Raw genomic sequence first — 22,799 nt, forward strand, 5'->3', positions numbered from 1 at the left:
GGAAGGAAGGTGGGAGTGAAAGTGAAAGTGAAAAGCGAGAAAGAGGAGCCATAGTGGAGGGCTTCGGAGTAATTTGGACCACCTGGGGCTTTAACGTGCGCTGACAGAGTGGTGGTGGAGGGTGGCAGTTCCTGGCCCTACGGGGCTGGGACGGTAGGTCAACGCCGCTTGCGGCGGGGGATAGCCAGCCACCAATTTTTATCTGTTGTAGGCCGTCATTGCACCCGCCACCGCTTAGGTGGTGGCAGACGACGGCTGTTATTGCGGCACGCGTCTTTCTCTTCCTCTTCTTCTTTTTTTTTTTCTTGTCTATTTTCTCTTCTGTCCGCACGAGGCAGCGGAGGTGGCTCAGCTACAGAGCCAGTAGCAGGCCCGTGCATTTTCTTTTCTTTCTTCCTACAGCCACAACAACAACACTGACATCGCACAGCACACGGACGCCTCTTTGTTTCGCCTCCATCGAAACGCAGCCGCCGAGGTCGGGTTCGAACCCAGGTACTCCGGCACAGTAGTCAGGCGTCTTAACTTTCATTTCTTATAAGCCAATGTACAATATACAAAATATGAAAGCATGATCTTGATCCGGTTGGGTGTAGGTGACCACAGTCGCTGATGTCAATATCGAGTGCGCAGCCACGCCACGGATTAAGAGTAGTAGTAGTAGTAGTAGTAGTAGTAGTAGTAGTAGTAGTAGTAGTAGTAGTAGTAGTAGTAGTAGTAGTAGTAGTAGTAGTAGTAGTAGTAGTAGTAGTAGTAGTAGACTTTATTAAAGCGCACCACTTAGGCGCCTAAAACATCGATGGCCTGCTGAACGATCAGGCGCTGTTCTTCCTCACCCTCAGCACCAAGCCAGTCCTTCCAGGTCCAGATAGTGTAGGAGGGGGTGTAAATGAAACCCGATTGCAATGCAACCGGGCATGAAAATAGGCAGTGGGAAAGGTTGGCATAAAGGGAAAGGCAGTTGAGGCATGATGGATCACGACGGAATTTGTGCAGATATAGCCGTGCAGGGGTTATGAGCGTATTCAGCTCTATCTGCCTAAGGGCATGAGCCTCCCAAATGGAGAGGTTAGGATGAGGTTCGGGGTAGAGCTTGCGGTCTAAGCGAGCAGCATTGTAATATTCGCTGATGGTGGCGCACAGAAATATTCTCGCCTCGCCCTCGAAGGACCTTGGCCAGAGGATGAACGGTGCCCGGTTACGAGTTTCACGGACGAGCTGGTTCGCCAGCTCATTGCCGTCTATCGCAGAGTGTCCAGGGATCCATCGGAGGAGGACGGAGCAGGGCTGCAGCGCAAAAAGTGCGGCCTCGAGCTCCGTGGACAGATGAGGTGTGAAATTTTTATATTTAATGGCACAGATAGCTGCCGGGAGTCAGTGTATATAATATACTGAGGCACAGGTGAGAGAGAATGGAAACCTTGATTGGCATGAATGATTTAGAGGACTTCAAGCGAGATAATATCCGGAGGGTGGAGTAAGGGGCCGCTAGTGTGAGTGACAGGGGAAGATAGATGAGGATGAAAGATGACCTGGCTTCCGGACCCGCAAAGAATCACTTAAGAGGCATCCGTGTAAGCGACTCCGTGGGTATTTAAGGGCGGACTATTGTGAGAGGCAGTAGCATGTCGGCGGTCGAAATTCAGGACCAGCGACATTTGGCTGGAAGAGGAAGTATACGGAGGTTAGTAGTCTCGGGTGGGAAAGGAGTTGCAGAGGGACTGAATGAATGGGGGAAATATTAGCCTAGTTGAGAAGCCAGCGTGCATGAACTGTGTCGGAGATACGAGCTACCTGTCGTTCGCGGTGAAGGGAAAGGAGACTGCGAAGAGGATTAAAAAGCCGATGGCATAAAGCTTATCGGCGGATGGGATTATGGGAAGATGAAGAACAGCTTGATAAAGGCCGTGAAGAGGTATTGCACGTGTGTCTAGCTGGCTTTGGGTGAATGAAAGATAGGGTATGAAATGAAGGAATTTGTTAAGAGCCAGCGTGTGAGTCAGTCGACAGGCGTGAGCTTCCCTCAGGCCAGGGGACCGTCTCACAACTCAGCGAAGTAAATGGGTGACAGACTGACAGGTAGCAACAGCTGCAGGAAGAGCCCGGAAATTTTTAGAGGCATGCAAAGGCATGCCAAGAACGCGGAGAAACTTTGGGGATTGGGGAGCCGGCCAAGGTAAGAGAGATCAGCGAGTTGGGAGCTCGTTGATAGGCAGAGTGATTCAAAAATAGAAGTTCTGACTTCTCGGGCACGGGAGACATGCCTGCATGGTCAAGAAATAATATCCAATCCCTGCTGAACGGTGTCTTGAACGTGACGCGCGGATCTCCTGGTGTCCTGTGATGTCCTGTAATGTCGTTGGCGTAAACAAAAGTGCTAAAGATTGGGAATAGACGATAACAGAACCGCGAGAGGAGCCATGGTGACATTGAAAAGGGTGGGTGAAAGGACGGCACCCTGCGGGGTACCGCAGGTAAGACGGTGGGGTGTAGAAGTGAAGTTCAATGCTCGGAAACGGGCATCACGATTAGAAATAAAAGCTCTAGTGTAGTTATGGGGAGCCGCAGTCGGTGCTGGAAAGGCTGGTTAGAATATAGTCATGGGAGACGCAATCGAATGTCTTGCGGACATCGACTGTGACCATGGCGTGAATCTGCGAGCTACCACAGGTGAAGAAAGTATACTGAAGTATGAGCAAACGGTCCTGTACAGATATACGGGGACGAAAACCAATGAGGGTAAGAGGGAGCGAGTTCGAAGCCTCCGAATGCCGACTGAGCCTAGTGAGCGCCATTCTTTCCATCGTATTGCCGACACAGGTGGTCAGAGAAATGGGCCGGACGTTGGAAAGGGCTGGAGGCTTACCAGGTTTAGGAATGAGAGAAATAAGTGAGGAAGTCCCTAACTATGGCAGAGGGCCATCTTCCCAAGCGGTGTTATAGAGGTTGAAAAGAAGCTCTACGCGATTTTCCAACCAAGACAAACTTCTTTACGAATCGCCGGATTTTCTTCCTAGGCATAACCAAAGAAAAACCCGCTGAATAAAGAGCTCGTCCTTTAGTTTCTTGTCCGCCTTGCGGCTGCGTCTCGAAACCGACGTTCAGAGTAACTTCAGTGGTGAGTGCACCCCATCTGGCAAATTTTTAATTTTTCTACTGCTCATATAATGCAACCAAACTTCGTGAGAATTTTCTTTAAAACAAGAACAAGATTTTTGTTTTGTGAAAAATTGTGATATTAGCCCCACATTCTTCCTTAAATCAGAAGAGAACATTGGACTAGGGACCACATCGGCTGCATACACACAAGATAACTGACCGAGGCGAACGTGCATTCGTCGCAGGCCGACTTTTGTTTTATATGATAACGCCGAAGCTACAGCTTAAAACTGTGCCTGTAATTTACCTCTGCCCAAAGCACCGGGTGGAGTTGACTACTTCAAACAATACTGCACCTACTGTCTCGTTGCGGCCAGCGACGGCAGAGCGATAGGTATTTAAGGTTCGATTTTTTTTTTCACTGCATTATGATTTATTGCACTGGGAAGCACGCAAGGAGCTTAACCTCGATGCTTAGTATAAAAAAGTGGCTGCCCGTAGTGGAGCGTGCTATGGAGTTTGGGCATTCCTGTTATTCAACACGTACAACTGTGGCAGGCATTTCTTGTGATGTGGTTAAGTTTATCGTATTTTTACCTGCTAACTGTGTACAAATAGGAGAAGCGATCTCAAATCATAGTCAGGTCGCACACCCCACACATTTGCCCTAGCGTTTTTCAGTGTACTGACAGGATATATTGTTTGACCATATTGTTCAATGGTCCTGTTTTCTCAGTTAACTGCTTCGGTTTATGCAGTTTCGACTGAACACAAAGAACGCTTACAATATGAAATCATTTGAGAAACACTGCATAAGAATGTTCTGTGCGCACCTCAGATGCAGCTTATTGAATTATACGACGTCACGTCACAACTAATAATTTTCTATCTCCCAATTACCTACTTCTCTTCTTCACTTCCTTTCCCATACAAATCCAGATACTATTTTCCTACCGGCCCCCTGTATTTTTCTTCTATCTACCAACACGTCCAGGACTGTAAGAATAGAGTTCTATCTGCGATTGTGTTTAATGCCGCTGCCCGTTTATCTCTATGCAGGGAACCTTTGGTGCAACTGTCCTTTATAGTGGTGCTTGTCATCACGTGCGCAATCTACGCGGTGCCATTTAACCCCGAAAAGCAGCTGCCTCCTAAACAGCACCGCCCTCGTCCGAAGAGCTTCTATGACACAGACGGTGTGACAGGTTACGACCAAGACATCGTTCCAGATATTATACACGTGGTCAGGTAGGTATGCTAGCTGAATACAAGGTTGTCTAAGTATAATTGTGTTATTTCATCCGATCTGAACCTTTGACCTACCATGTACAGGCACCCAAATCTTTAACTGGCGTGCGCGAGCGGCGACTTTTCTGTGCGTCAGCGCCCTATGACGGAGCGAAGTTGGAAACAGGATGAGGCTAAGCGCATGCTCACAAAGCACGCTCAACTGGACGGAACAGCCTGGCAGACGACGCGTCCAGCTGAGCGTGCTTTCTGAGCATGCGCTTAGCCTCATCCTGTTTCCAACTTCGCTCCGTCATAGGGCGCTGACGCACAGAAAAGTCGTCGCTCGCGCACGCCAGTTAAAGATTTGGGCGCCTGTACACAGCTTCGTACCAAAGCGAGAGCATATCCTTTCTCTTGAAGTGTGCAGCAGCCAGGAACTTTTCTTTTCATTTGAATAGAATCCGTGGGGAACATAAAATGGGTTTAAATATGTTTTCCCCATTTAGTTACGGCTGACTGCCCGAACCGCCGACCCCACCTCGTGATGCTGTATGCTGTCTTCACCCGTCACTGCTTCGGTGGCGGACGAGGGCTGTTATGACGCGCGTCTTTCTCTCTCCTTCTTATATTCTCTATTTTTCTCATCTGTCCGCACGAGGCATCGGAGGTAGCTCAGCTACAGAGCCAGGAGCAGGCCCGTCCATTTTATTTTCCGTCTTCCTACAGTCGCAACAAAACAACAACAGATACTACGCCTTTCCTTTCCTGTAAACCAATATAGTTATACGTAGTACTGCAATGAATATCGATAAGAGGCAAACAATGAAAGGCAAATGATAGGAGAGGAAGAGTAGGCGAAAGAGTAGGCGGAAGGGTAGGCTTTCGCCATTCTTCTCTTAAAAGACATCTAAGAGACCCTCTGTTCTTTGTTTTTTTGTTTTTTTTTTAGATTGCAAGTGGGTGATTACCTTCGTTTACACATTTTCTAACCATTCCCGCCAATTTGTGCACGCAACTCACGCCTTTTCTCACTCGTTCACGTTCAAACTTTTCAAATTTTCCGCCTACGAAAGTTATGCCTACGTCATCGGAAGTCGAGTACCGCGTGAACACCTTTGGACGTTGACATTATCCCTCCCGACTATTGTGGCGTCTGATTAGCTTAATTGACTCTAATTAATTAAATATTTAACCTACATGCATCTGCCGATTTACCACACGAGATTTTTTGATGGTCTACCTGATGCAACCATTCTTTTTGCTTATAAACTAATTCTTTCGAACGTAATCGTGCCAACAAGCTCGTGATGACACAAAACTACAAACATAGTCGCGCAATGCCTAAGCATTAAAAATGCGGAGCTCCGTTTGAGAATTTGTCTCTTGGTGATGCTGCTGCTCGACGACCAGGCAGAAGTCGCAGGGACGGATGCCAAAAGGCGGAGGAGAACGCTCGGAATGTGGCAGCTAGACGGTTGAAGTCATAAGAATTTCTTACTCTTACCTAGAGGGAAAGCTGTGCTGCCGCCTATGGGAGTTTACATGGAGTTTCCAGACGGCCAGTTCAGCCACCATGGGCGCTCAAAGCATAGGCCGGAGAGCTACCGAGTGCAGAACCACAACTTTTGGCCAAAACTAATGCAAAGATAAACGTTGTTCTACCGTAAATAATGTCCTAAGATTGAATATTGTGACTATAAATTGCAAAAAGATAGAGAAACAGCATGTCAGTGTGATATTTATCCAATATAAGCGATGGCTCTTTCTCCTGTTGGCTTAGTTTTGAGCAGCACAAATACCAATATTTCGCACTTAATAGGCAAAATTTGAAATAAAAAACGTTACAAAAATATGTATGGTTTTGCAATCACTGAAGGAAGTTTTTAGAGGCATTTCGGGAAACAAAAACCATTTATTGGCGGCGTCTGCTTTTGCGCCTTCGCTACTAAGGCTTTCGCGGTCTATGTACGCACCTTCAGATGATGATGATGATGAAAAAGAAACATCGCAGTAACGCCACTCCACGTACCCGAGAAAAACCGACTGTCCCGCAGCAAGTAGCACACCGGCCCATGATTCTTAGCGCGCCCATGGTGGCTGAAGTGCAGCGCCCTCAGCTTTCCCTCTAGTTAGTGTGAGGAACTCTATGGTTGAAGTGAAGGTGGAATGCCGACGTATGAAACCGAAGCAAAGTAGCGTAAGTGTGCGAAGGAAGCCGAGCTGGAACCTCAGCAAGCTTGCAATGGTCGTACACGGTCCTTAGAGCCAAACATGCCGAGTTGAAAAGTCAACGCGTCGTTCAAAAACAAAGAAGCGGGTGTGATTAAAGTGGGATCATCGTAGCAACAAATGAGACAATGTGTGCGCACGCTATCGCGTCTACTCTTAAGGCAAAACTTATGCATCCTCCTAATCTTTATTTTCTAACGGCTGTCTTTCGGCAACTTTAAACATGCTGGGCCACTTTGAAGTCGATGTTATCTTCAAGATTCTTTATACTTTCACATGATATCGCACGACACTTCGATATTGCCACTACTCCGTCAATTGCAGCACTCTGCATAATTTCGCACATGTCTGCACAAACTAACCCGCTGTTATTTGTAGTAGGAAGCTAATAAATGATCTTTGTAAAGGCTTGACGATACTATAAATGGTATATTGGAGTATATTATATTAATACTATACTCTGTATAAAAGAGGGACAAGAACTGTCTTCAATGAACCCATAAACGGCATATGAGAAAATAATACTGCACTTAAGCTTAAAAGAGGTCACAAACTGTCGTGGAATAACGACTGCAAGGCAACTGTTGACGGAAATGTCACTCTCCCTGTCCGTGTGATATATGAGTAGCAGCCATAGACGCGAGTGCAGCTTCTGTAGCGCGTATCATTTTTGAGTAATTAACGCACTGGCATGCTGCGAAATCAGTCACGAAATCATTCCCTTCACCAGTGAAATTTTCACAAGTTCAGTGCCTTTATTGCAGACGCTCTTCACGCATACCATAAATAATTCAAATACACTGTTAATTACAGTCGTAGCAGTCAATCTCATAAGGCTGAGATCATTTGAACAGGGAGGCACACTACATAAACGTCTCTAGAAACTAACATAGAGAGACAAAGGTATCACTCAAAGTTCAAGAAGGAACTGTACACAAGACAAATGTAAAGGTTCAATCTGAAGTTGCTCACTTCTTTCTAGTGTCTCCAGCTCACTTTCCTGTTCGCGCTATAGGAATGTCCATAATGAAGCTTGTCTGCGCGCCTCGCGTGGCCACTCCGACGCCAACTAATAGCGCTTAATAATGCAAAGCAGATGGCATAGTGGACAAGGATAAATGGAAAGAAAACAAACCAGCAGCGTTGCACGCCTAGGTCTGCGAACGAGTGTCTAGTGGCATTGCAGGAGGACAATCAAGGGATAAGCAACTTTCTAGACGCCGGCCACCTGACATGAATGACTGCCGGGGCTATTTAGAGAAAAAAAAAGGGGGATAGAAAGAAATTATATTTGTTTCATAATTAGCCTGACGAGGGCGTTTAGTCTGGTAGCCTTGACCTCAAAGGCAACGTTAAGAGGGTTATCGAATAGCTCCCAAACTCCTTGTTAGACCCTTTCTCCTATGACGCTCGTGGTAAGAGGGTAGGCATTATGCGCGCTGTTCAGTTCAGTTCAGTTCAGTCGTTCAGTCGTGTCCGACTCTTCGTGACCCTATGGACCATTTCACGCCATGCTTTCCGGTCTCTCACTATCTGTTATGTTGTTATGCGCGCTGTTATGGAGTATTATATTCATCGTTAAAGTATTATTTCAAGTTAATTGACAAACAATAAATCCCCCAGGCTTTCTTCGATGTCAGTGGCTTTTGCATACGTGTATTCTGAGGGTACATATGATCTGGTTCGACATCAGAACATAAACATAAAAGGACTTAGGCACAATAGAAAGAAGGGAGGCCTGTTCTTCAAGGTAAAATGTTTTCTTTTTTGATCTTGAAAGTTGCTTAAACATCTTGGCACTGGCAAAAAATCTCCAAGCTGCAGTCCGATTTTCGAACCAGACTTTACACCCATTGCACTGAAAATTTTCCTTAGCCTGACGGCTAAGGAAAATTTAACCGCATCCATTGTTGTTCTATTTTTCTACCCTCCTGGTGCCGCCATAGCTTACGTATGCCTTAATTTGGGAAAAGCGAAATTTATAATCGCTGAGTCGCTAAATATTGAAGCTTTATCGATGGTCAATACAATATTCAACGTGTTCTGGACGCAGGTACAATCAAACCGAACTGATGTTCGTTGACGTGGTATTCTACCGCGCCATGTACCTGAACCACCGACCTAGCATCTTCATGGTTCATTGCAACTACTGCGGCTTCACGGGGCCTTACGTCAACATGACTCACGGGATCAACTTCACCTTCAAGCCCTACATCTTCCCCACTGAAGTGTTTGGGAAGAAGTTTAGCGTAAATACACAAATCCATATATCTCAGCTAATCGACGCATCAAGCCCTCTCATTGCGCACCAGTGAACACCAGTCATCATTTATATTTGTGACTTACCACACCAACATTGCCGCCTTGAGGCTTTCAGCATTCAGTCCATTACATGAAGTTCATCAAGGCGAAATTGTTTCGATCATACTTGCTGTTCATTGCCCGTCTTCTTTTAAACTTTTAAATGAAACACCTGGGCCTATGATAAACTCAGGGAAGTCCTACTCAGCAATAATACACTTGACTATCTGCATTGACGGCGCAGAGACGTCATCGTTGCGAAGAGGAGATTTGCAGGGACTGTGCATGATGGTGCGTTGGCATACAGGCTGAGAAACGCACTGTTTTCGGTGTTCGCGAGGACACTGTGTTAAGGCAGCGTTGCGCAATAGTTGAGGCACTTGTGATAGGCTCCTGATGTGCGGCTCCGAAGGGGAAGGAACCTGGTCGTCCTCTGAAAAAGTTGGCGCCACGAATGAGTGCCCCGGTTCTTCGTTGGCAGCACGGCAACGCGCTTGCAATGTGACAGCACCGTTCGGAACATGTTTGTCGCTAGGTGAAGAGCAGACTAGGAAAGTCCAGAGCCTTCAACTGCTCGTTACTATGAGGAGGCGATGGCCGAGGAGAATGTACGGACACCGGGGTCCGTGTGAGAGGGTAGACGCAGCGATGGTCAAACCCTCGGTTGCGATTAAGTCGTTTTCACAGTTTTTGTAAATGTGGAACGTTGTTGTTGACTTGCATAATTTATCAAGATGAGTAAAGTCATTCACTTCCACCAAAAGCGCGACACGTGCATATTTCTTTGCTTGTTCTTGACTGCAAACCGTAACTTGATTCACTTGGCTGAAGTATCAGTGGTGTGCGTGTGTATGTGGCAAACGTGAGAGGGGGGGGGGGGGGGGGGGGCGGGCAGGGTGTTAACCCGAGAACAGCGTTAAACCTTTAAGTGTCGAAAAAGTTTATTGTGTATGAAATTTCAGTATAATCCTTCTCGAACAGCTAAAGTTTGAAACGTATATGTTTTTGATGTGATACCACTAACCGATCTAACTAAACATGCAATTTCATTTGCTCTAGTAATATATTCAGTTCACGGAGTCAGTGACATCCCCAATTAATGGTATGTAGTCCGCATTTCATTTATCGCTGCCAAAGTTGTTCAGACTATGACTTGGCAACAATGTATGTTCTCCTTACACATTTGCGTGCAGCACTTGTGCTAAATTGCTGACTCAAACCTCTACGCCTTATTATCTGTCCGTCGCAAACACTGACAATTAGCAGCGCATTGTGCGTAAAATGTCAACGTGGTAGCATAAAAGCTACTTTTTCTGCCGCAGTGCATTGCATTCTGCCGGCCAGTTTTAATCACTGGTCGAGTGAAAGGGAGGACCAGTTTCGCCTGCGTGCACTATCTTGAAACATGTCAGCATCGTTGCACGCTTCTGTTTGCTTCCCTCATTGTTGAGTGGGTACAAACACCTGTCGTAGAGTCATTGACCCGCTAACGCGATGGTGAAATATCTACTCGTATCGAACTCTTGAAGTACCGAAGGTGGCGCGTTCACCGTAACCTGTCTTCCTGTTCTGAGCTTCGCTTCGGTGCAGCAGACAGCGTTCATTATCGTCCTCTCTCCAGGAATAACAACTAAGTAACGTAAAAGCGTGTGCAGGCGCCTGCGGCCACAGTCATAGCACCACGGCCGTAGTGCACCAAAAACACGATCCCAGAGGGAAAACGTCAACGCGCTTCGCGCGCAAGCGGTGGTTCCTCCCAAAGAGGAGGCGCAGGGTGGCAGCGCCACGATCGCGCAGCAGCGGCAGACAAGAAACGCCCAAAGTTCGAAGACCGTACAAAGGGTCCGCCGCAGTCGCCGTTCAAGTCCTGTACTACCTTATGGTACCCTTTCGCTTTAATGCGAGAGCATTGGTAGGCTGCGTAAAAAAATAAAATGATCAGTAGTAATGACGGCAATTTATAATTATTTAAATAATTATTGGGATGGTAAATAATAGGAGTGGTCAATAAAAATAAAATAAAAAACAAAAATGATTATAAATAAAATGACAAAATAACGAAATAATGAGCAAAATAAAAAAGCGCGTTTTTTGTATAAAAAGTAAAAATTACGAACATGTCTCGGTGGGGCTAATGCTTTCGCATTCTCCCAAAGAAGTTTTATTATTATTATCATTATTTTTATCATTATCATTATCTTTATTATTATTATTATTATTATTATTATTATTATTATTATTATTATTATTATTATTATTATTATTGTTATTATTGTTATTTTTATTATTATTATTTTTTTTTTTTTTTTTTTTTCCAAGATGGCGCCCAGTAAGGACGCATGTGCGCTGTGCTCCCGCCCGTTTTTTGGCAAGCAGCAGTTTTTACGATGTGCCGACTGTGCGAAACGTGTTCACACGAAGTGCGTCACCTGGGCGGATGACGAGCTGCAACTTCTGAAGTCCGGCTCTCGGCCATTCTTGTGTAATTTGTGTGCGTCGTCGTCGTCTGACGGTGTTAGTCTTAGCGACGGTGGTGCTAGAGTCCCTGGTGCCCCGCTTCTGCCCAGCCACCCGACCGGTTTTCCCCCTTCAGCCGCGACCGGCGAACATGGCGGTGAGTTTGCCTCGCTACGGGCTCTCCTCCTCGACGCGCTTGAGGGAATCTCTTTTCTGAGCGATGAGGTTGCCCAGCTACGGGAAGAGAACGAGCGCCTTCGTGTAGAGAACTCGCGGGCTTTCGTACAACAAGCCGAGGTTATCGCCTCTTTACGTGCCGATGTTCGCGGCCTACGCCAGGAGCTTGTGCGGTGCGCTGCTTCGCAGTGTGAGCGTCCTCTCGTCGAGCGTCCTCTCGTTGTCTCCGTGCGCAATCCTACCCGTGAGGAGCAGCCATCTGTGGACTACTCCGCCGCTCTTCATCGAGGGATGACTCCTGGAGATATTCCCTGTTCATCTTCTGCCTCTGCTCCTCGCCGTGCGGTTGACTTACCCAGTGAGATGAAGAAGCACCGAAGTCGAGCCATTACTGGCGCATCGAGCTCATCTGTCCTGAACGTTGCCATTTACCAAAAGAAGCGTCCGAAGACTATTTTCGTCTCTAAACTCAGTCCCGATACTACATCGGTAGACCTTACCAACCATCTAAAATCAGTGAATATTACTCCCATTTCCTGCCGGCAGCTGAAAACAAGGTACGACTCCTACTCGTCCTTCCATATTGAAGTTGATGAAGAATCCTACAGTAAGCTTGTTGAGCCTTCGATGTGGCCGATGGGTTGCATATACAAGGACTTTCGTGGGAAGCTTTACAACGATATGCTTCATCCCTCTGAACTGACGCAAAATTGCAGTGGCCCCTAATTTGGATATCTATTATCAAAACGCCCGAGGTCTTCGGACTAAGGGATCAGAATTTTTTTCTAGCGTCTTGTCCTCTTGTTATACCGCTGTTGTGGTTACCGAAACCTGGCTGTCAAGTGATATTCCTTCCAATGATTTCTTTCCAAATAATTACTCTGTTTTTCGTAGCGACCGCCCTGAAACAGGTCCCAAATCAAGAGGAGGTGGAGTGCTCATTGCTATTGACAGTTTTGTGAAGTGTGTTCGACGTTCCGATCTGGAAACTGTTGAAGAATGTGTGTGGCTCGAGCTCACTTTAAATCGACATGAAAAACTTTTACTTGCAGCTTTCTACATTCCTCCGAATCTACCTCCTTCAGCCTATGATGATGTTCTGCTCTCAATCGAACATGTTATAACCTGTCATAGCAAACACAAACTTCTTATTTTAGGTGATTTTAATACTCCTGGTATCAACTGGAACTCACTTATTTCTTCTCACAACAATCATTACATATTAAGTAAGTGTAACGCTCTACTTGATTTCATAGCCTTTAACTCTTTGCAGCAACACAATTTCATTGAAAACTGTTGCGGTAATATTCTTGACATCTGTCTATCGAATTTTGAAAGTGTTCGAGTCTCGAGTTCGGACATACCGCTGACTCGCTGTGACAAATTTCACCCTCCGCTTCTAGTTACTACTGCTGTCTCTGCCTCACCTTCTACTAACTCAGATCGGGTGGGGAATTCGCCCCGTTTCGCGTATGCACGTGGTAATTATGTCGGTCTTTTCAATTTCTTCTCTTCCGTCGACTGGTCCCTTTTAAATGACATTAATGATTCAGATGGACAAGTCAGTCGCTTTACAGAAATAGTTCTTGATGGTATGCGTCGGTACATACCTTTGCATACTCCTACGCGTAGGAAGTTCCCTTCCTGGTTTTCAAGGGAACTAATAACGGCGTTAAAGCTCAAGGAACGGGCCCATCGTAAAGCGAAACGCCCTGGGTTTCACAATTGGGCAGATGAGTTTCGCCGTGTGCGTTCTCTTTGCAAACGCTTATACAAGCGGGACTACGACTCCTATCTTGAGTCTTTAGAGAGGTATGCCTCAAATCGTCCTAGTCACTTCTGGCGTTACGTTCGCAAGCGTTCCATTAAATCAGATTTAAGTATCAGCTTAGTTGACTCTCAGGGTTCGGAAATTCGGGATGTTGCCGACAGTTTTGCACAACATTTTTCCTCCGTTTACAAACATCCACATTGTGATTCCGTTTGCCTCCCATCTGGTGCACTATCTAATTCCATTCTCTTTGACGAGGAGTTGATAACTGAGAGTCTTAAGCGTCTGAGACCATCTTTGTCTCCTGGACCTGATGGCATTCCAGCTGCCATAATAAAAGCCTTCAGTTATATCTTCGTACCAGTACTGACTGCCATATTTAATAACTGTTTAAAAAATGCTGCCTTTCCTCGCGTGTGGAAAATGGCACGCGTGTTTCCTGTCTTCAAGTCTGGAAACAAAACTGATGTTTCCAATTATCGTCAGATTTCTCTTCTATGTGCAACCTCTAAGCTTTTCGAATTAGCTTTGCACAGCGTACTTTCCTTCCATCTCAAACATATCATAGTACCGAATCAACATGGCTTCATGTCGGGTCGCTCTACTTCCACCAACCTAGTCACGTTTATGACGTATGCCTCTGCAGCAGTCCTTCAGAGGGGTCAGGTTGACACTGTGTACTGTGATATGAGCAAAGCTTTCGACGTTGTTACTCACTCACTACTTCTTGAAAAACTTCTACTCTCTGGCGTTGAAGTCTCTCTCGTAGCCCTCCTACGCAACTATCTCCTTGATCGCTTCTGCTTTGTCAGTGTCAATGGACAGACTTCTTTCGTTTACCCTGCAACGAGTGGAGTTCCTCAAGGTTCAGTACTAGGCCCGCTTCTCTTCTCCGTTTTTATTAATGATGTTTCCTCGGCGATAAAGAACTCCTCGTTTCTTCTTTATGCTGATGATATAAAAATATTCAAGGTAATACATTCTTTTCAAGATTGCGTGTTGTTGCAATCGGACATATCTGCTTTTTCTGATTGGTGTGCGATGAATCGACTTACCCTCAATTCTTCCAAAACTAGGGTTGTGTCCTTTACTCGTAAAACACATAGCTTTCTCTACCATTATTCTGTCAATTCTGTGCTGTTGGATAGGGTTGATGAAATTAATGACCTTGGTGTACTTTTTGACCGCACCCTCAGCTTCTCCTCTCACACTAAACGCATTGCTCAGCGGGCTATGCGCACACTCGGATTCATTTGCAGACTTTCGAGAGAGTTCCATACTCCACTTCCGTTCCTAAAACTGTACCTGTCCATATGCCTCCCGGTCTTGGAGTATGCGTCGGTTGTTTGGAATGGCACTTGCAAATCGAACTTGGACAAGGTTGACAGAGTACAAAAAAAATTTTTACGGATATTTCATTATCGCTTTCCTTTCGCAACTTCCCCCTCTCGCTCCACCAGGAGCGCCCAACTGAATCTTCCTTCCCTTCACTGCCGTCGTATCAGACTTGATATCATATTTCTGTACAAACTCCTTCATGGCCACATTATGTGCCCTCAGCTCTTAGAGTACATCCTACTGCGCGTTCCGCGAAAGAGCATGAGGGAATTCAGACCATTTCAGGTTTCTCCTCTTCATTCCCACTCCCCTCTGGACAGGATGCAGTGGTTATTTAACTCTTTTTGTCCTCACCTTGACATCTTCCAAAACTCGCTCTGTTCATTTACATTGGATGTTCGTAGCGTTGTATTCTAAATAGTACTTTATCACATATAACTCCCACTTTCTAGCCTTAAATTGTATTTACTTCACTTTTTGCTTTTTCTCCTGTTCAATGCTGTCTGTATCTTGAACTACTTTTTATCCGTTTCTTGCTTATATTTCAACTTTAAACTTTATATTCGAATCTTACTGTCCCTTGTTCAATTTTACTTCTTTATTGTATTATTCTGTATTCTAGCCTGTGTTTTAAGTACCATGCACTTGTTGCGCCTGGAATGGTTGTTTATTTTATGTATATTTCTATATTACTATAATCAATGTCAGTCATCTGTTTTTTTTTTTTTTTTTTTTCTCTTCTACCTACCGTTCTTTTTTTTTTTTTCTTTATTTCCTGGTGTGCTAAAAAATTCTCTCACTGTGTATATAAGTGATGATACTCATTGTTTGCTTAATTTCCGTGATACTTTTCGTCTCAGTTTAATTTCATGTATTATTTATTTCTTTTTTTTTTGTGTTCTCTCTGTGTGTGTAAACATGTTTGTGCTTTTTCATTTTTTTTTTTGTGCTGCAGCACAAAGACCACATGGTTGTTCCTGCGCACATTAAATAAAGATTGATTGATTGATTGATTGATTATTATTGTTATTATTATTATTATTATTATTATTATTATTATTATTATTATTATTATTATTATTATTATTATTATTATTATTATTATTATTATTATTATCATCATTAGCATCATCATCATTATTATTGTTATTATTATTATTATTATTATTATTATTATTATTATTATTATTATTATTATTATTATTATTATTATTATTATTATTATTATTATTATCATTATTATTATTATCATTATTATTATTATTATTATTATTATTATCATTATTATTATTATTATTATTATTATTATTATTATTATTATTATTATTATTATTATTATTATTATTATTATTATTATTATTATTATTATTATTATTATTATTATTATTATTATTATTATTATTATTATTATTATTGCGATGACTTCCCACCTTTGCTTTGACAATGCAGTCGCTCCACCACGCAACAGACGTGGCCCGGATCCGTATCCTCAGGCGATATGGAGGCGTCTATCTGGACCGGGATGTGTTTGTGGTCAAACCTTTGCGGCGATTTTTTCGCTACGAGGCAACCGTCGCCAATGCCGCAGGGGGCAGCATGGGCAACAATATCCTTATCTTCCACAAGAATTCCCGTCTCCTGAGACTCTACGAGGAGACATACCGTCAGTGAGTATACATCTGGTGCATGAAAACTGCTTACTTTCTCAGAACGGTGGTTGGAAGGCCCGCACTCCAGATACTGGGCTGTCAGAAAAATACTGATTAAGAAACAAAGAACGTGCCCTAAATCAGTTATGAAGCGGGTCCTATGGTGATTTCCAACTGCAGAACGGGGCTTTCTAGAGCAACATTTTTAGAACGTTAGTATCTCTACTCCTATCATGACCCTTGTGCTTGAAAGTGTCAGCATATGACCTTTGGTTCCGCAACATGACGTCTAGAGAGTCACAGGTGTTTCTAGTCACGTACGCTTCCCAAGCTGCTATCGAAATGAGTTCAGAAGGTAGTCTATGACTCCAGCAAAGCTCCATTTGAGCGCTGTTCTTTGGATGATGACAACTCAAATATGAGCGGCGAGAGCGGGTGCCAAATTTGGTGGACCAGCCACATTGTGGACCACGTTAGTTGGCCGCCGCCAATTTGCTTCACGAAGTTGTGGGTCCATTTATAGGAAACGCACTTCTAGACGGACACCAGCGAAAGAGGTGCCATGTGGAAGGCTACGGAGGGCTGCGAAATAATTTCGACAACTTGTGGATCTTTAACATGTATTGACATCGCACAGCACACGCCCCACCACAGCGGTAGTTAAGCGGTTAAGATGACCGGCTACTGAGCCGCTGAGCCCGAGTTCGATTACAACTGCCGAAGGCTTCGTTTTGATGGACGCAAAACGGAGAGGCGTCCATGTGCTGTGCGATGTCAGTGCACATTCTTCTGCAATTTGCTAATTGCTCAAAAACCACGCGACGAACGCCATCTGTAGTCCAGAACAGCGGTGTAGCATCCGCTCATCACACAATGTCTGCCTCGCTTGCAGGTACAACGCCTCCCTTTGGTACTACAACGCTGGAACGCTTCCCACTCAAGTGTTTGTCGAGAAGCGGCGTCACTTGGTCAACCGCATGTACTACAACCTGGAGGTGGACCTGGATATGTTAGGCGTGCTCTACGAACCGCACGCGTATCCCAACTGGCGAGACGCGATCGCGATGCACACGTTTATGTTCCACAGAGGAGAGTCGCCGTATGACCCTCTGCACAACGGAGTCATCGACGAAACAAACGTCAGGGATCTCGACAACGCATTCGGACAGATGTCCCGCTCAGTGCTGTTTGGTACTTCGGACTTTGTCGACCCTGGCGTGCCTGTGGTGAGTGTAGCCGAGCTGGCCGCCGGAAAAGACAGGGGCGAAGACCTTACCAAGATGACGGAGGGTAATGCGAAACCGTTTTACCTGAAATAAAGACCTGAAGGGAATCCGCTCTCAACTGCGTCCTCCTTGATTTTCGTGCATAACTGGTTTTCGGAGGCCATTGTGTTTTGATGTGTTATCGCTTTTATAGCGAGAGCAATCTCATACCAGATTTTGCCAAGGACATCGGTTGGCATAATTTGACCCTGAGGTCAGGAACTTTCAGTTTGTATAAGGTAGGCCGCATAGTACTTGCGTTAACCATTCAAGAAACTTGACCTTTTACCTTAAGTTTCACTGCGTTGACCAATCACCCAATCACCTTCATACTTTATCTTCGACCTTGTGACATTTGACGAGGAAGCTCAAAAAAAGCATAAAACAGAGCTCTCGGTCTGTATCTAGCTTTCGAAGAGTTAAATCTCCACATTTTTTTTATTTTACGTAGGCTTGAGTGCAACTATAGTCACTCTGTGTACTTTCCGCATTAAATAAATGAAGATTACTCTCGTGGCAATCCGGATGAGCAGCGCTAGTTAGTCAGCCCTGTACTTTTGCAATATTTGCATTTGCTTTTCGTCCTGCTGCCCCGCATGGGCGTATAACGCGTTGCTTTTTTTTTGTCTTTTATTTTTACGGTAATAGCGGGTGCTTGATGGTGCGATAAATTTGTTTACAAACATAACAATCAGGTCTCATGCAACATGTTAGCAGGCAGTGTCATGAGAAGGTTCATCATCTGTTAGGCACATCTTGTTGGCCCGTATGTCGCCTCAAGACGCTCTACATCAGCAGTATCATCAATGAGCTTTTAGCATAGTGTCTAATGTGCTATTGCTAGCGAAAGTAGTGGACCACTTGAGGGCGTTCCTGTGTGCCAGTCTCAACACCAGCAGCACTTCGTATTGAGTGCGGCAATCGCCTGTAGTACGGTATGGTTTATTGGACACGCGCTGGCAGCTGTCTATTGATGTAGCTCACAATAGCTGGCAAATTTTTCATAAATATTGCAGCTTTCTCGGTTGAAAATGTCACTGTGCGCTTCCGGAGATCGATAATAGCTCCATACTCCCGGAGAAAATCAACCCCAAGGATAACGTCACGGGAGCAGTAAGGTATAACGAGGCAGCTTACAGTAAACGTGGAGCTGCGAATTTGAACTCGTGCCGTGCACAGGCCACTAGGAGTTACGACATGTCCGCCAGCGGTGCGAATCTGCGTGCCCGACCATGGTGTCATGACTTTTTTTAGAAGCGCTGCTAGCTTCCCGCTTATAATCGAAAAATCCGCGCCAGTGTCCACCAATGCGCGAACCTTATGGCCGTCGAGAAGCACGGGTATGTCCAGCGAGAGTCGATGTTCATGCGTAGGAACTGTCGTCGGTGCCGTAAAATCCAGATCACTCACAGGTCTCCTGGTCAGGGGGACTTCGTCATGTCGATTGCAAGCGGCCTCGCCCCCGGAGGTCGCTGTCTTTAGTTTTCCCGGTGGGGACTTGGCGAGCGTCGCTGCGCCGTCCAGGAAGACCCGGGCTGCGGCGATGGTCGGCGTGGGGACGTGGCTTGTGACTGCCGCTGAGAAGTTGGCGCCATGCGCTGCTGCGCTAAGTAGTCTTCAATATCTCGGGGTCTTTGGCCTATTGGAGGGCGACGCATGTCGGTGGAAAATCCGTGAAGTCCAAGGTGTCGATAGGGGCACTGGCGATAGAGATGACCTGGCTCCCCGCAATGGAAGCACAGGCGCTGGCGATTTGGGGCGCGCCACAGGTCCGCCTTCCGCTGGGGTGGTCGTCGGTTGTCGACGAACGGCTCAGTGTGTGCGGAATACAGTGAGCCTTGATCGGGTGGCGGTAATGGCGCCGAAGCAGGGGCAGGGCGTCGCGCCATATCCGCATAAGTTGGACGCAGGTACTCCGTGGGGAAAGGTTGTGGATCAGCGGACGCTACCGAGGGCTTCAACGCTTGAAGCTCATCGCGGACAATGCTAGCTACAGAGCAGACCATCGGCTGTGGAGCACCGAAAAGCTTCTGGAGCTCTTCGCGTACAACTGAGCGGATGATGTCGCGTAGGTTCGGGGTAGCCCCGAAGGCCGAAAACGGCTCCACAACCGAAGCGGCGACCACCGGCCTGTCGTAAGTGGTAGACCGCTGCTGGAGCATCCTCTCTATTGTGACAACCTCCGAAAGAAACTCGGCAACCGTCCTTGGTGGATTACTCGGCGCTAGGTTTCGATCCCAGTACATGTCTCATACACCACCGCACACCCAGCACCTCCACCAAAATATGTCACGGACAACAGGGCTAGACGTGACTAAGACGACGGGACGAAGCTGAAGCAGCAGGCAAAGTTCCGCGCACAGCACACGAGACAACTTTGGCGTCCTTTTCTTCCAGGTGCCACCTGAGAACATCAGGGACACCAGGTGGCAATATGCAGGCCACTCCTGATGCTACTCGACGGTGCACCATCCAATTATATTCTAGCGAAAGCTACATAAACCGCAAAGTCGCATTTTTGCCGTGGTGGTGGCCGAGCCGTGGTCGCACCGCTCCTACATCACATCTAGAGAGCTATATCCGTGGTGTAGTACTAATGACATCATGGCGAACTAGTCACTACCCAGTGCTAATAATTGGCTAACTAGTCACTAACCAGTACTAATTACTAACTAGTTGCTAACTAGTCACTAACTACAGTATTTCCCGCTCAATTTAATCCAAACGCCAGACTATTTAATCATAGCGCCATAGAATTTAATCTAGGCGCCACAAAAAATAATCCAAGCGCCAAAACATTTAATCCTGCCGCCACTGATTTTAATCTGATCGCACTCCAACAGTTCCTGGACAGCCAAGACCATTAAATCTATTTCATCAACCCTATAATCATGCGTATCAAATAATTGGGCTTTTTGAGCGTATTAATATGAATAATGTTGTCAAGCGATTTTGGTGGGTCATGTGACAGTGTAATTTGATTTGGTGTGACATGTGCGATAATGCGCCCATTTTTCAACTGTATCATCATGGGTGTCAAATGAAAGGGTTTTTTGAGCTTAATAAGGCCAATATAGCAGTAAAACGGTTTTGCTGAGTTACATGACAGTGTAACATGATTTCTCTTGACATGCGCGATAATTTGCTTTTTCTTTAACCTTACAATCATGGGTATCAAATGATCGGGCTTTCTGAGCGTATTAATATGAATAAGGTTGTAAAGCGATTTTGAGGAGTCATGTGACAGTGTAACGTGATTTGGTGTGACATGCGCGAGAACTAGCCCATTTTTAAACTGTATCATCATGGGTGTCAAATGAAAGGGTTTTTTGAGCTTAATAAGGCGAACATAGCAGTAAAACGACTTTGCTGAGTTACATGACAGCGTAACATGATTTCTTTTGACATGCGCGATAATTTGCTTTTTCTTTAACCTTATAACCATGGGTATCAAATAATCGGGCTTTCTGAGCGTATTAAGAATAATAAGGTTGTAAAGCGATTTCGATGAGTCATGTGACAGTGTAACGTGATTTGGTGTGACATGCGCAAAAATCCATCCCTTTTTCAACAGTATCATCACGGGTATCAAACGAAAGCGATTTTCGAGCTTAATAACGCGAATATTGCAGTAAAGCCATTTTGCTGAGTTACATGACAGTGTAACAAGATTTCTTTGGACATGCGCGAACATTTGCTTTTTCTTTAACCTTATAATCATGGGTATCAAATGATCGGGCTTTCTGAGCGTATTAATATGAAGAAGGTTGTAACGCGATTTTGATGAGTCATGTGACAGTGTAACGTGATTTGGTGTGACATGCGCGAGAATGCGCCCATTTTTCAACAATATCATCACGGGTATCAAATGAAAGGGCTTTTCGAGCTTAATAACGATATTATTGCAGTAAAACGATTTTGCTGAGTTACATGACAGTGTAACATGATTTCTCTTGACATGCGCGATAATTTGCTTGTTTTTATCCCTATAATCACGGGTATCAAATGATCGAGCTCTCTGAGCATATTAAGATGAATAGGTTGTAAAGGGGGAAACAGCGCAAGCTAAACACGGACAAAAAGGGAGGACGAGACACACACAGCGCTGACTTACAACTGAAGGTTTATTTCAGACACGTCGGTAAATATACAGTAGCATCAAGGGAAACAACAGCAACCTGGTTGGGAACAGTCATCGCCATCAGAAAACATACAGGTAAACACAGATCATCCAGCTCTCGATAAGAACTGCAATTCTTTATCTATAAGGGCTATGGAGGGGGTGCTGACACAATGCTCTTTAAGATGCGCAATATTTAAAGCTTCAATAATCTCTCGCGTAGTTTTGTCACCACACCTGCTTATCACGCTCGTGTTGCCCAACTCAGGGGTGCATTTGAAATCTCGGCAATGAATGCCCAGATACCCGTGATGATATTGTTGAAAAATGGGCACATTATCGCGCATGTCACACCAAATCACGTTACACTGTCACATGACTCATCAAAATCGCTTTACAACCTTATTCATCTTAATATGCTCAGAGAGCTCGATCATTTGATACCCATGATTATAGGGTTAAAAACAAGAAAATTATTGCGCATGTCAAGAGAAATCATGTTACACTGTCATGTAACTCAGCAAAATCGTTTTATTGTAATAATAGCGTTATTAAGCTCGAAAAGCCCTTTCATTCGATACCTGTGATGATATTGTTGAAAAATGGGCGCATTCTCGCGCATGTCACACCAAATCACGTTACACTGTCACATGACTCTTCAAAATCGCTTTGCAACCTTATTCATATTAATACGCTCAGAAAGCCCGATCATTTGATACCCATGATTAGAAGGTTAAAGAAAAAGCAAATTATCACGCATGTCCAAAGAAATCATGTTACACTGTCATGTAACTCAGCAAAATGATTTTACTGCAATATTCGCGTTATTAAGCTCGAAAATTGCTTTCATTTGATACCCGTGATGATACTGTTGAAAAAGGGACGGATTATCACGCATGTCACACCAAATCACGTTACACTGTCACATGACTCATCGAAATCGCTTTACAACGTTATTATTCTTAATACGCTCAGAAAGCCCGATCATTTAATACCCTTTGTAATAAGGTTAAAGAAAAAGCAAATTATTGAGCATGTCTCAGAGAAATCATGTTACACTGTCATGTAACTCAGCAAAATCGTTTTACTGCTATATTCGCCTTATTAAGGTCGAAAAACCCTTTCATTTGACACCCATGATGATACAGTTGAAAAATGGGCTA

General features: G+C 44.9%; 1 protein-coding gene across 1 annotated transcript; it reads left to right on the plus strand.

Moving 5' to 3' along the window:
- The first annotated feature begins 2,120 nt into the window (after window positions 1–2,120).
- On the plus strand, window positions 2,121–17,570 carry LOC146207327 (uncharacterized). The gene is made up of 5 exons (XM_084576547.1): window positions 2,121–2,176; window positions 4,159–4,347; window positions 8,612–8,807; window positions 16,052–16,269; window positions 17,144–17,570. The coding sequence occupies exons 1-5, from the start codon at window positions 2,121–2,123 to the stop codon at window positions 17,568–17,570; spliced, it is 1,086 nt and encodes a 361-aa protein (XP_084432673.1).
- Window positions 17,571–22,799: the final 5,229 nt, after the last annotated feature.

The sequence above is a fragment of the Amblyomma maculatum genome, chromosome 1, assembly GCF_055883805.1.
Source record: "Amblyomma maculatum isolate TAMU_Amacu chromosome 1, ASM5588380v1, whole genome shotgun sequence".
Classification (NCBI taxonomy): domain Eukaryota; kingdom Metazoa; phylum Arthropoda; class Arachnida; order Ixodida; family Ixodidae; genus Amblyomma; species Amblyomma maculatum.